This window comes from Rhincodon typus, chromosome 11 (genome assembly GCF_021869965.1).
Source record: "Rhincodon typus isolate 14 chromosome 11, sRhiTyp1.1, whole genome shotgun sequence".
Classification (NCBI taxonomy): Eukaryota; Metazoa; Chordata; class Chondrichthyes; order Orectolobiformes; family Rhincodontidae; genus Rhincodon; species Rhincodon typus.
In genome coordinates this window covers 490,540-504,250 of record NC_063342.1, presented here as the reverse complement: position 1 = coordinate 504,250, position 13,711 = coordinate 490,540, and the positions used below count along the sequence as shown (strand labels likewise).

The window sequence follows — 13,711 nt, the reverse complement described above, 5'->3', positions numbered from 1 at the left end:
TGGGAACTAGGCTGACCGATCCTTTATCCCATTCACCATCAGGACAGTTTACCTGAAGGTGCTGGGTATATGGTTTGGAGGGCCCAGGGTGTGGGCAAACACTCGGAAGGAGAGTAATGCCAAGGTGAGGCAGAAACTGAGCTAATGGCAGCACCGCTCCTTCGCCACTACAGGTAAAGGTTGGTTATCAGGTATGAAGTACTGTCGGTGTTGCTGCACATGGTGCAGGTCTGGCCTATTCTCTGAACCTGCACAACTGCAGTCACCCGAATCATCTTCTACTTCATCTGGAGGTCAAAGATGGATTGTGTCTGCAGGGACACCATGTACAAAGTTCTGGATGATGGGGGTGGTGTGGGGGGGTGGGGTGGAGAAGAAGAAAACGTACCCAACGCCGCCCTCATCCTGATGGTCATCTTTGTGTGTGGCTACATCAAGCTGTGTATAGACCCTCAGTATGCAAATACCAAGTGTCACTATGTACTGAGGTTCTATCTATCCCCGGTATTGCAAAAGGATGGATATGGCCTCAGTGGCGCAGAATGCTCCAACTCATTGGACCATTCCATGTCTGCCATTCTTCATAGAGAAGTTTGCAAAGAAAAACACCTTTGACAATAAGTCCATCAGGAAGTGCTCAGCACATAGCGTCCTCAAGACCCTGTGGGAAAAGGAGACAGTGGATCCTGTCAGTTTGTTCCCTGAGTAGATTGTCAAAATCATTTGGCAGAATGTCTCATCACCAGAACTTTCCAACAAGCACCAAGACATCACATGTCTGCCGGTGAGAAGGGCACTGCCTGTTGGGGCTTTCATGTACTCTGGACAGTCTGTGCCATCACATGTTGCCCTTGAAGTGGGGTGGGCTGGGGACTGGCAAACATCTCCTTCTGGAATGTGCCTTTGCAAAGGAAGTCTGGGGAAAGATGCAGTGATTTTTGACACAGTTTGTCCCAAACATCTTCGTGATGCAGGACTCTGTGCCCCATGGTCTGTTCCCTGGGACACCACACCGAGACAAACATCGACTGCACCTGGAGGACCATCAACTCATTGAAAGACGTTCTTTGGTTTGCCCGAAGCTTGTTGATCTTCCAGCGCAAAGAGTTGACCTCGACAAAGTGTTACTGATGAGCATTTTCAAGGCCCAGGACTCGCATTCAGTGATGCACTAAAGCTGCTGCCAAGCCACAATGGGGAAAGACCACCGTCTAAGATCTTTCTGCTGAAATATACTGAGGGTCTGTTCAGTTATCAGACCCTCTTGTTGCCTCAATATCAGTAGTTTCCTAAACAAGCAAGAAATCCCTTTGGTTTTTCCAATTGCAGGGAATTTCAAATTCCAATGTTTGTTTCTACTGATATGCAAAGATTGTAAAAGATTTAGTACCTTGAATGTACATAAAGATTTTGTATGAATGAAGTATATATTTGCACTAAAGTAAGAGTCACCAGCATGTGAAAAAGCAACGCGGTGGTGGGTTGTACGTGTGTCAGAGAGGGAGAGAGAGAGTTAGAGCAGATACAAGATAAAACAGCATGATGAGAGGAGGAGAAAAGTCAAACAGTGACATCACAGAAAGACATGAGTGGATTGGTTATTGAACGGTTACTGTCAGGGATTGTGTTTCAACTCCAGTTGATTTAGAAATCTAAACAAGTATATGGAAAGTCAGAATTCATAAGGCCTGGAAAGGGAGCTGATTAGTGGGCAAGGACGAAAGAATTTCTACTTTACACTAATCTCCAGTTTTTTTTTAATAGTACATAATTAAGACTGACATAGGTTAAAGCAATCAAAATTACAGTATGTAATGTTAATTTATGGCAGTGCAGGTGGGCAAGCAGAATGCCCATTATTCTGTGGTATTTGGGGAGTTGTGGACACATTTTGTGAATTAGTTGAGTCCATATGCAGGAAGTGTCAACAGCAGAACAAGCTTGAGCTCCGGGTTTCAGAGGTGGGGTAACTGTTCAGTGACTGAGGTGTATCCACTAGGCAGAGAACTATTTGTATAGCATGAAACAAAAACAGAAATTGCTGGCAAAACTTCAGAACTTGGTTCTGAAGAAGGGTCACTGGACCCGAAACATTAACTCTGCTTTTTCTCTGCTGCTAGACCTGCTGAAATTTTCCAGCAATATCTTGTTGTTTCCATTCAGGATATTGGTGACGGAGATGGATTTTAGGAAGAGTGCAGCCATAGCCAAGTCCTTGGATAATCCAGTTGTACAGAAGGGAGGAAGCAGACTGGAAGGGCAGAATAACAGCTGATCCTTTAGATAGGGGAACCGATGGTGTTTCTGCAGTCATTAATGCGACTCCAGAATGGTATGTTGCCTCCCTGGCCATACTTAGGGATGTCAAAAAATGGCTGCAGGATATTCTTTGGGTCATAAAGTCATACAGCACGGAAACAGACCCTTTGGTCCAACCAGTCCCTGCCAACCATAATCCTAAACCGAACGAGTCCCACCTGATTATGCTTGGCCTATATCAAAGAACAAAGAAAATTACAGCACAGGAACACACCCTTTGGCCCTCCAAGCCTGCGCTGATCCAGATCCTCTATCTAAACCTGTCGCCTATTTTCCAAGGATCTGTATCCCTCTGCTCCCTGCCCGTTCATATATCTGTCTACATACATCTTAAATGACGCTATCGTGCCCGCCTCTACCACTTCCAATGGAAACGTGTTCCAGGCACCCACCATCCTCTAAGTAAAGAACTTTCCACACATATCTCCCTTAAACTTTTCCCCTCTCACCTTGAAATCGTGACCCCTAGTAATTGAGTACCCCACTCTGGGAAAAAGCTTCTTGCTATCCACCTTGTCTATACCGCTCATGATTTTGTAGACCTCAATCAGGTCCCCCCTCAACCCCCGTCTTTCTAACGTAAATAATCCTAATCTACTCAACCTCTCTTCATAGCTAGCGCCCTCCATACCAGGCAACACCCTGGTGAACGTCCTCTGCACCTTCTCCAAAGCATCCACATCCTTTTGGTAATGTGGCGACCAGAACTGTACTCAGTATTCCAAATGTGGTCGAACCAAAGTCCTAAACAACTGTAACATGACCTGCCAACTCTTGTCCTCAATGCCCTGTCCCACGAATGAAAGCATGCCGTTTTCCTTCTTGACCACTCTGTCGACCTGCGTTGCCACCTTCAGGGTACAATGGACCTGAACACCCAGATCTCTCTGTGCATCAGTTTTCCCCAGGGCTTTTCCATTTACCGTATAATTCGCCCTTGAATTGGATCTTCCAAAATGCATCACCTTGCATTTACCTGGATTGAACGCCATCCGCCATTTCTCCGCCCAATTCTCCATCTATATTCTGCTGCATTCTCTGACAGTCCCCTTCAGTATCTGCTACTTCACCAATCTTAGTGTCATCTGCATACTTGCTAATCAGACCATCTATATCTTCCTCCAGATCATTTATGTATATCACAAACAACAATGGTCCCAACACAGATCCCTGTGGAACACCACTGGTCACAGTTCTCCATTTTGAGAAACTCCCTTCCACTACAACTCTCTGTCTCCCGTTGCCCAGCCAGTTCTCTATCCATCTAGCTAGTACACTCTGGACCCCATGCGACTTCACTTTCTCCATCAGCCTACCATGGGGAACCTTATCAAACGCCTTACTGAAGTCCGTGTATATGACATCTACAGCCCTTCCCTCATCTATCAACTTTGTCACTTCCTCAAAGAATTCTATCAAGTTGGTAAGACATGACCTTCCCTGCACAAAACCATGCTGCCTATCACTAATAAGCCCATTTTCTTCCAAATGTAAATAGATCCTATCCCTCAGTATCTTTTCCAGCAGCTTCCCCACCACTGATGTCAGGCTCGCCGGTCTATAATTTCCTGGATTATCCTTGTTACCCTTCTTAAACAAGGGGACAACATTAGCAATTCTCCAGTCCTCCTGGGCCTCACCCGTGCTAAAGGATGCTGCAAAGATATCTGTTAAGGCCCCAGCTATTTCCTCTCTCGCTTCCCTCAGAAACCTGGGATAGATCCCATCCGCACCTGGGGACTTGTCCACCCGAGTGCCTTTTAGAACACCCAACACTTTCCCCCTCCTTATGCCGACTTGACCCAGAGTAATCAAACATCTATCCCTAACCTCAACATCCGTCATGTCCCTCTCCTCAGTGAATACCGACGCAAAGTACTCATTAAGAATCTCACTCATTTTCTCTGACTCCTCGCATAACTTCCCTCCTTTGTCCTTGAGTGGGCCAACCCTTTCTCTAGTTACCCTCTTGCTCCTTATGTATTAATAAAAGGCTTTGGGATTTTCCTTAACCTTGTTTGCTAAAGATATTTCATGACCCCTTTTAACCCTCTTAATTCCTCGTTTCAGATTGGTCCTACCTTCCCCATGTTCTTCCAAAGCTTCGTCTGTTTTCAGTTGCCGAGACCTTATGTATGCTTCTTTTTTCCTCTTTGCTGGTCTCACAATTTCACGTGTCATCCATGGTTCCCTAATCTTGCCCTTTCTATCCCTCATTTTCACAGGGACATGTCTGTCCTGCACTGTAATCAACCTCTCTTTAAAAGCCTCCCATATATCAAATGCGGATTTACCCTCAAACAGCTGCTCCCAATCCACATTCCCCAGCTCCTGCCAAATTTTGCGATAGTTGGCCTTTCCCCAATTCAGCACTCTTCCTTTAGGACCACTCTTGTCTTTTGTCCATCAGTATTCTAAAACTTACGGAATTGTGATCACTATTCCCAAAGTAATCCCCTACTGAAACTTCAACCACCTGGCCGGGCTCATTCCCCAACACCAGGTCCAGTATGGCCCCTTCCCGAGTTGGACTATTTACATACTGCTCTAGAAAACCCTCTTGGATGCTCCTTACAAATTCTGCTCCATCTAAACCCCTAACACTAAGTGAATCACAGTCAATGTTGGGAAAATTAAAATCTCCCATCATCACCACCCTGTTGCTCCTACATCTTTCCATAATCTGTCTACATATTTGTACCTCTATCTCATGCTCGCTGTTGGGAGGCCTGTAGTACAGCCCCAACATTGTTACCGCACCCTTCCTATTTCTGAGCTTTTCCCATATTGCCTCACTGCTCGAGTCCTCCATAGTGCCCTCCTTCAGCACAGCTGTGATATCCTCTTTGACCAGTAATGCAACTCCTCCACCCCTTTTACCTCCCTCTCTATCCCGCCTGAAACATCTATATCCTGGGATATTTAGTTGCCAATCTTGCACTTCCCTCAACCAAGTCACAGTAATTGCAATAACATCATACTCCCAGGTACGAATCCAAGCCTTAAGTTCATCTGCCTTACCTACTACACTTCTCGCATTAAAACAAATGCACCTCAGACCACCTCTTCCTTTGCGTTCATCATCTGCTCTCTGCCTGCTCTTCCCCTTAGTCACACTGATTTCATTATCTAGTCCCTTACAGGCTTTAGTTACTACCTCCTTACTGTCCACTAACTTCCCCATTTGGTTCCCATCCCCCTGCCACATTAGTTTAAACCCTCCCCAACAGCGTTCGCAAAAGCACCCCCTCAGACGTTGGTTCCAGTCCTGCCCAGGTGTAGACTGTCCAATTTGTAACAGTCCCACCTCCCCCAGAACTGGTCACAATGCCCCAGAAATCTGAACCCCTCCCTCCTGCACCATCTCTCAAGCCACTCATTTATCCTGGCTATTCTTTCACTTCTACTCTGACTAGCACGTGGCACTGGTAGCAATCCTGAGATTACTACCTCTGAAGTCCTACTTTTTAACTTGGCTCCTAACTCCCTAAATTCTGCCTGTAGGACGTCATCCCATTTTTTACCTGTATCATTGGTGCTTATTTGCCCACGACAGCTGGCTGTTCACCTCCCCCTTCAGAATGTCCTGCAGTCGATCTGAGACATCCCTGACCCATGCACCTGGGAGGCAACATACCATTCGGGAGTCTTGTTTTCGACCACAGAACCACCTATCTACTCCCCTTACAATCGAATCCCCTATGAGTATAGCCCTTCCACTCTTTTTCCCGCCCTTCTGCACAGTAGAGCCAGCCACGGTGCCATGAACCTGGCTACTGCTGCCTTCCCCTGGTGAGCCATCTCCCCCAACAGTATCCAAAACGGTATACCTGTTTTGGAGGGAGATGACCGCAGGGGACACCTGCACTGCCTTCCTGCTTTTTTTCTGCCTTTTGGTCACCCATTCCCTTTCTCCCTCAGCGATCCTAATCTGCGGCGTGACCAATTTGCTGAACGTGCTATCCATGACTTCCTCAGCATCATGGATGCTCCAAAGTGAGTCCATCCGCAGCTCCAGAGCCGTCATGCAGACTAACAAGGGCTGCAGCTGGACACACTTCCTGCATGTGTAGGAGTCAGGGACGGGTGTGGGATCTCCTGCCATGTTTACTCTTAAACTTAACTTAGTCCTACTATAATATCAAATACTAGATAAATGAAATGAAAAAATTTTACCAATCACTCTACTTACCAGCACACGATAAAAAAAAGAAAGAAAAGCCTTACCTTATCAACACACCACAGAGTATTTTTTTGGTTAGAGGAGGAGGGCGGGTGGGAGACACTACATGTGTAGTGTCTCGGGTTTAGCCACTGCCTAAATATATCAGTTCACTCACCTTCCCAGAGCACAATTCGACCGCTCCCACTCAGCTCTGCTGCCGAAATGAAGAACTTACCTTCCCGGCAGCCCCCTGGTCCTCACTCTCACCGCTCCCGCTGCTGCTGCAAAAATGGAGGCTGCTGATTCCACGAGGTAAGTATTTAAATGAGAAACTTACTTTCTTGGCAGACCCCTGGTCCTCGCTCTCACTGTTCCCACTGCTGCTGCAAAAATGGAGCAGTCCCTCCAAACGTTTCTAATTCATGTACTTATCTAAATGTCTTTTTAATGTTGTACCTATACTGGCATCCACTACTTCATCTGGAAGAGATAGTAGGAACTGCCGATGCTGGAGTCTGAGATAACAAGGTGTGGAGTTGGAGGAACACAGCAGGTCAAGCAGCATCAGAGGAGCAGGAAAGCTGATGTTTCGGGTCTGGACCCTTCTTCAGAAATGGAGGAGGGGAAGGGAGCTCTGAAATAAATAGAGAGGAGGGGAGCAGTGATAAAAGGTGTATAGCGGAGCAGATAGGTGGGAGAGAAGACATGCAGGTCAAGGAGGCGGGGTGAAGCTAGTAAAGGTGAGTGTAGGTAGGAAGTGGGGGTGGGGGTTGGTCAGTGAGGTGGGAGGAGCGGATAGGTGGGAGAGAAAACAGACAGGTCAAGGAGGTGGGGATGAGGCGGGGAGCTGGTCTTGGGAGGAGGTCGGGGGTGGGGAGATTTTGAAGCTAGTAAAGTCTACATTGAGACCATTGGATTGTAGCGTTCCAAGGCGGAATATGAGTTGCTGTTCATCTGGAAGTTCATTACACACATGAACTACTCTCCGTTTAAAAATAATGCCCCTCATGTCTTGTTTAAATCTTTCTCCCCTCACCTTCAAAATATGCTCCCTCGTTTTGAAATCCCTCACCCTAGGGAAAAGACACCTGCCATTCACCCTCGATAACACGGTGTAGAGCTGGATGAACACAGCAGGCCAAGCAGCATCAGAGGAGCAGGAAAACTGATGTTTCGGGTCGAGACCCTTCTTCGGAAATGGGGGAGGGGAAGAGGATTCTGAAATAAATAGGGAGAGAGGGGGAGGCGGATAGAAGATGGATAGAGGAGAAGATAGGTGGAGAGGAGACAGACAGGTCAAAGAGGCGGGGATGGAGCCAGTAAAGGTGAATGTAGGTGGGGAGTTAGGGAGGGGATAGGTCGGTCCAGGGAGGACGGACAGGTCAAGGAGGCGGGATGAGGTTAGTGAGTAGGAGATGGGGGTGGGGCTTGAGGTGGGAGGAATGGTTAGGGAGGCGGGGACGAGCAGGGCTGGTTTTGGGATGCGTTCGGGGGAGGGGAGATTTTGAAGGAGGCTTGGAGACCGCTTTGCGGAACACCTACGCTCAGTTCGCAACAAACAACTACACCTCCCAGTCGCGAACCATTTCAACTTCCCCTCCCACTCCCACTCCTTGGATGACATGTCCATCCTGGGCCTCCTGCATTGCCACAATGATGCCACCCGAAAGCTGCAGGAACAGCATCTCATATTTCGCTTGGGAACCTGCAGCCCAAGGGTATCAATGTGGACTTCACAAGCTTCAAAATCTCCCCTCCTCCAAACAGATCCCAAAACCAGCCCAGCTTGTCCCCGCCTCCCTAACCATTCCTCCCACCTCAAGCCCCACCCCCATCTCCTACCCACTAACCTCCGTGACCTGTCCGTCCTTCCTGGACCGACCTATCCCCTCCCTAACTCCCCACCTACATTCACCTTTACTGGCTCCAACCCCGCCTCTTTGACCTGTCTGTCTCCTCTCCACCTATCTTCTCCTTTATCCATCTTCTATCTGCCTCCCCCTCTGTCCCTATTTATTTCAGAAGCCCCTTCCCCTCCCCCATTTCTGAAGAAGGGTCTCGACCCGAAACGTCAGTTTTCCTGCTCTTCTGATGCTGCTTGGCCTGCTGTGTTCATCCAGCTCTACACCGTGTTATCTCAGATTCTCCAGCATCGGCAGTTCCTACCATCTCTGCCATTCACCCTATACCCCTCATGATTTTATAAACCTCTGTAAGGTCCTTCCTCAACCTCCTATGCTCCAGTGAAGAAAATCCCAGCCAAGCCAGCCTCTCCCCATAACTCATACCCTCCATTCCCAGCAACATCCTGGTAAATCTATTCTGAACCCTCTCCTGCTTAATAATATCATATCATTCCTATAAAGGACGACCGGAACTGCACACAGAATGCCAAAAGATGCCTCACCAACATCCTGCATAACCTCAACTTCTTTATTCGAAGGTCTGAGCAATGAAAGGAAGTGGCCAAATGCCTTCTTAACCACTCTACCTATGTGTGATGCAAACTTTAAAGAATTATGTGCCAGAATCCTTAGGTCTCTCTGTTCTATAACACTACCCAAGGCCCTATTTTTAATTATATAAGTCCTGCCCTTGTCTGTTTTACCAAATTACAATACCTCGCACTAATCCAAATTAAACTCCATCTGCCACTCCTCAGCCATTGACCCAATTGATCAGGATCTCTTGGCAACCTTAGTTAACCTTCTTCTGGGGAAGGTCAAACAGCTTGAGGACATGATCCACGTTGGTATCAACAACATACGTAGGAAGGAGGATGTGCTCCTGCAATCAGAATTTAGTGACCTAGGCAGAAAATTAGTAAGGTCAAATAGTACAAAGACAGGTGGAGGGACAGGTAGTATTGAGGAGGTGGGGAGGCTGCAGAAGGATTTGGACAGGTTAGGAGAGTGGGCAAAGAAGTAACAGATGGAGTACAATGTGGGAAAGTGTGAGGTCATGCACTTTGGTAAGAAGAATAAAAGCATGGACTATTTTCTAAATGGGGAGAAAATGCAGAAGTCTGAAGTGAAAAGAGACCTGGGAGTTCTATTCCAGGATTCTCTCAAGGTAAACTTGCAGGTTGAGTCAGTAGTCAGGAAGGCAAATGCAATGTTGGCATTTATTTTGAGAGAGCTTGAATTTAAAAGCAGGGATGTATTACTGAGGCTTTATCAGGCTCTGGTCAGGCTACATTTGCAGTATTGTGTGCACGTTTGGGCCCCATATCTCAGGAAGGATGTACTGGCCCTGGAGCGGGTTCAGAGGAGGTTCACAAGAATGGTCCCAGGAATGAAAAGCTTAACATATGAGGAACGTTTGAGGACTCTGGGACTATACTCATTGGAGTTTGGAAGGATGAGGGGGGAATCTAATTTAAACTTACAGAATACTGAATGGCCTGGGCAGAGTGGATGTTGGAAAGATATTTTCATTTGTAGGAGAGACTAGGGCCCATGGGCACAGCCTTAAAGTAAAGGGAAGACCTTTTAGAACGGAGATAAGGAGCAACTTCTTCAGCCAGAGAGTGGTGAATCTATGGAATTCACTGCCATAGAAGGGTATGGAGGCTAGGTCATTGAGTACATTTAAGACTGAGATCGATAGGTTCTTGATTATCAAGGGGATCAAGGGTTACGGGGAGAATGGGGTTGAGGAACTTATCAGCCATGATTGAATGGCGGAACAGACTCGATGGCTGAATGGCCTAATTTCTGCTCCTATGTCTTATGGTCTTATAGTAATTTCTGGTTTACTCCCAGCACCACGTGCTAGCGAGTACAGGAATAGATATTGGATACTTTAGGACAGATGAATGTGCAGTCGGAAAGATGATGCTGGAGGGAAGGCGTTAGATTCCTGGGACACTAGGATTGACTCTGGGAAGAGTTGGCACAAGCCAGATGGATTGCACCTGAACAGAGTGGGACGAGTTCCTCACAGGGTGCTTTGCTTCTGCTATTGCAGCAGGATTGAGGGAACCAGAAGATATAGGAAAATATTACCAGATAAGGAAGTTGTAAATGAAGTCATAGTAAGGGATAAGTACATAAATCAGGATTACATTGCATGTATGTGAACGAACTGAGCATAGTACAACATAGAAATAAATAGAAAAAAGGTCGAGTTTGCCAGTTGGCCCTTTGAGCCTGCTCTGCCATTCAATGTGATCAAAGCTGATCAACTAACTCAAATGCCTGTTCCCGTGTTCTCCCATTAGCTCAAACAACTATATCCAAATCCTTCTTGAAAACATTCAATCTTTTGGCATCAACTGCTTTCTGTGGCAGACAATACCACAGGCTCTTTGGGTGAAAAAAACCTCTCCTTTCTCAGTCTGAAATGGCCCCTGGTTCCGGAATAAAGCATGTTGGATATTTAGCTGATTCTTACTTGTATCAGCCAGGGCATACAACAGCGAAGAAGTTATGACGGAGCTGTGCATGATATTAGTTAGGCTATAGATCTGGTCAGCACGCTTTAGGAAGGATGCAATTGCGTTGTGAGAAGACAGAGAAAAGATTCACCCGGATGTTGCCTGGGCTGCAGCAATTCAGATACGAAGAGGGGCTAGATAAGCTGGACTTGTGTTCCTCAGAGCAGAGAAGGCTGCAAGAGCATGTATTAAGGTGTACAAAGTTCTGAAGAGCATAGACAGGATAGATAGTGAGAAACCTATCCCCTAGTAGAGGGGACAATAACGAGAAGGCATAGTGACATTTATGGAAATTTGAGGAAAAAAATTCATCCAAAGGATTATGGGTATCTGGAATCATTGCCTGATAGGGTGGTGTAGGCAGAAACCCTCAAGAACATTTATGAACACTTAAAGAGCTGAATCAGCAAGGGCAAACATGATAGTCTGAACGGCCTCCTTAGGCACCATAACAATTCTGTGATTTGTGATTTAACTGACAATGTCAGTCTGCCCTTTCAACAAAGAACAGGACAAACATAACCTGGCAAATTACCATCCTATCTATCTATCTATCTATCTATAATCATCATGAAAGTGACAGAAGAAAACATTGACATTTCTGTCAAGCGGCACTTAAACAGGAATCTCCTGCTCCCTTGGTTTGGGTTCTGTTAGGGCCACTCAACTCCTGGTCTCATTTCAGCCTTGGGCCTTGATTATCTGAGTAGCTTATTTTGAGAATCCAGTAGAAAGTGAATACCACCACATTAGCTAGCTTTTCCTCTCAGGCACAGCACTAGCCAGCTGCTTGTAAAGAAAGCTTTGGGAAGGTTTCCTTAAGAAAGCATTAACCATAATACTGGAGGTACTGACTCATGCGGAGGCAGACGCAACACACAGGCAGCTTCCAAAACACCAGAACCCACCAAGTTATCGATTTCTGGATCTTCACTGAAAAATGGCTTCCCTTCCTTTTCCTGTTTGCGAACAAAGTTTTCAATGTCTACATCAAAGCTTGCCGAAGTGATGCACTCAGAGCCTTGCGTCGACTGCTCACATTTCTCAAACAGGAGAGCCAAGAGTGGAAACAGAGGATGTCTGCAAACAAATAGAGGATAACATGAGCATCAGTTGCTAAGGTTTCTTACTGTCTCACTCAATATTGAAACCCAGAACGAATGTTATGGAGAGTCATTTATACCATAATCTTGGTCTGTACTTTCATCATTTTCCACAGTACCCTCTATTCTTCAGGGAGAGGGGGAAAGCACTGGGAAATGGAAATTCGTGTGACACTTGAAATCTGGTCACAACTCAGGACAATATTCATTGCAGAGTTGGCTCCCTGACACTAAAGGGCACAGTCTATGTTAGAACCCAGACTCAGTGCCAGTCCCCATTGTTATTATCTAGTTGGTTAGGTAAAGTACTTATGCTTAATTCAGAACACTCAGTGTCTGTCATAATTATATTTCAGATTATGAATGCACCCTTAACACGGAAACATTGTTATTCATTCTAGATAAAGAGGTTACATTTAGTGCCATTCCAAACTGTCTTCAAGAACAAGGTGTTGAGCCTTTGACAGTGGATGTATTTTGTTGCAGTGGCTTTGATATAGCAGAGTGTCATGATGATATGGATCACTCCAGGGGCAGATTTTTTCAAATGACAGTTTCTCACCCTGCCAGTGAAAAAGTTGACAGAGAATATGCCCAGCTCCTGCTGACAGCTGCTCAGTCAGTGAATGCTGTGGGGACCAGTAATTAGCTTGAGGTAGGATATTTTACCTCAAAGACCAGGCAGTCAATCTGATTGACTGGCATCTTTCTCATCCCAGCAGCAGCTACCATTCCCAGCTATGTGCTGCTGAAACTACCCACAAAACCCACAAGACCCACAAAACAAACTGTCAGGAACCCAAGTTTCACACATGTCCAGGGATCGCTAGTCGTATCAAGAGATGCACCCTCGGAAAGCGTGGGTCGATGGTGGGGATGGTGGGTGAAGCAGCTCTAGGAGGGCAATGTTACCCCTCCATATCCCTCCTAGTGCCGACTAATTGCAAACCTCACTTAAGCTGTGTCCAGATCTGAATATAAGCAATTACATTAGTGGAACTCAAAATACATATTGGCAGGGGTAATAAATGCTGCTGTAAACATGGTTGCACTGAATGTGGTGAATGTAATCCAGCTAGTAGTTATTGTCGTCATAGTCCCAGAGGACCATAGGACTGGTCTTTTATTAGAAAGGGAAATGAGTGGTGGTGGGTTTAACCTGATTGACATCACACCTCAGGTGAGGAGTGAGGTTGAGAAGGCAGGACCCTTATTGTGACCTCAGTAGTGCAGGAATTGAACCCATGCTGTAAGCGTCACTCTGTATCACAAACCAGCCATTCAGCCAACTAAGCACATCGACCCTCAGTTGGTAACCCAGCTATCAACCCAGTGAATATCTCCAGTGTAGCTCCTTCACAGTTAGTGCAGTATGCAAAGTTACTTGTTCCTGATTTATTTTTCAAATTTCCTTCTTAGATTTGCACTAAATGTGTGAACCTTCCCATCATCACCTCTGTCACATGTTTTTAAGAATCCCACAGACATGGAGTAATCGAGTTCCACGGCACCTTCAGCCCATCGTGTCCATGCTGGTCATCAAGCATAAAATCACATCGATCTATTCGAATCCCACTTTCCAGCACTTGGCCCGTAGCATTGTATGATTCGACATTTCAAGTGCTCATCTAAATAATTCTTTATTATCTTAAGGGTACCCACCTCTACCACTCTTTCAGACAGTGA

General features: G+C 46.1%; 1 protein-coding gene across 1 annotated transcript in view; it reads right to left on the bottom strand.

Annotated features, from left to right (window-relative positions):
- Positions 1 to 13,711, bottom strand: part of pknox1.1 (pbx/knotted 1 homeobox 1.1) — a 130,859-nt gene that overhangs the window by 76,600 nt on the left and 40,548 nt on the right. The window contains exon 5 of the mRNA XM_048603006.1: positions 11,831 to 12,002. Coding sequence (XP_048458963.1) covers positions 11,831 to 12,002 — 172 coding nt within the window. The remainder of the gene's footprint in view (positions 1 to 11,830; positions 12,003 to 13,711) is intronic.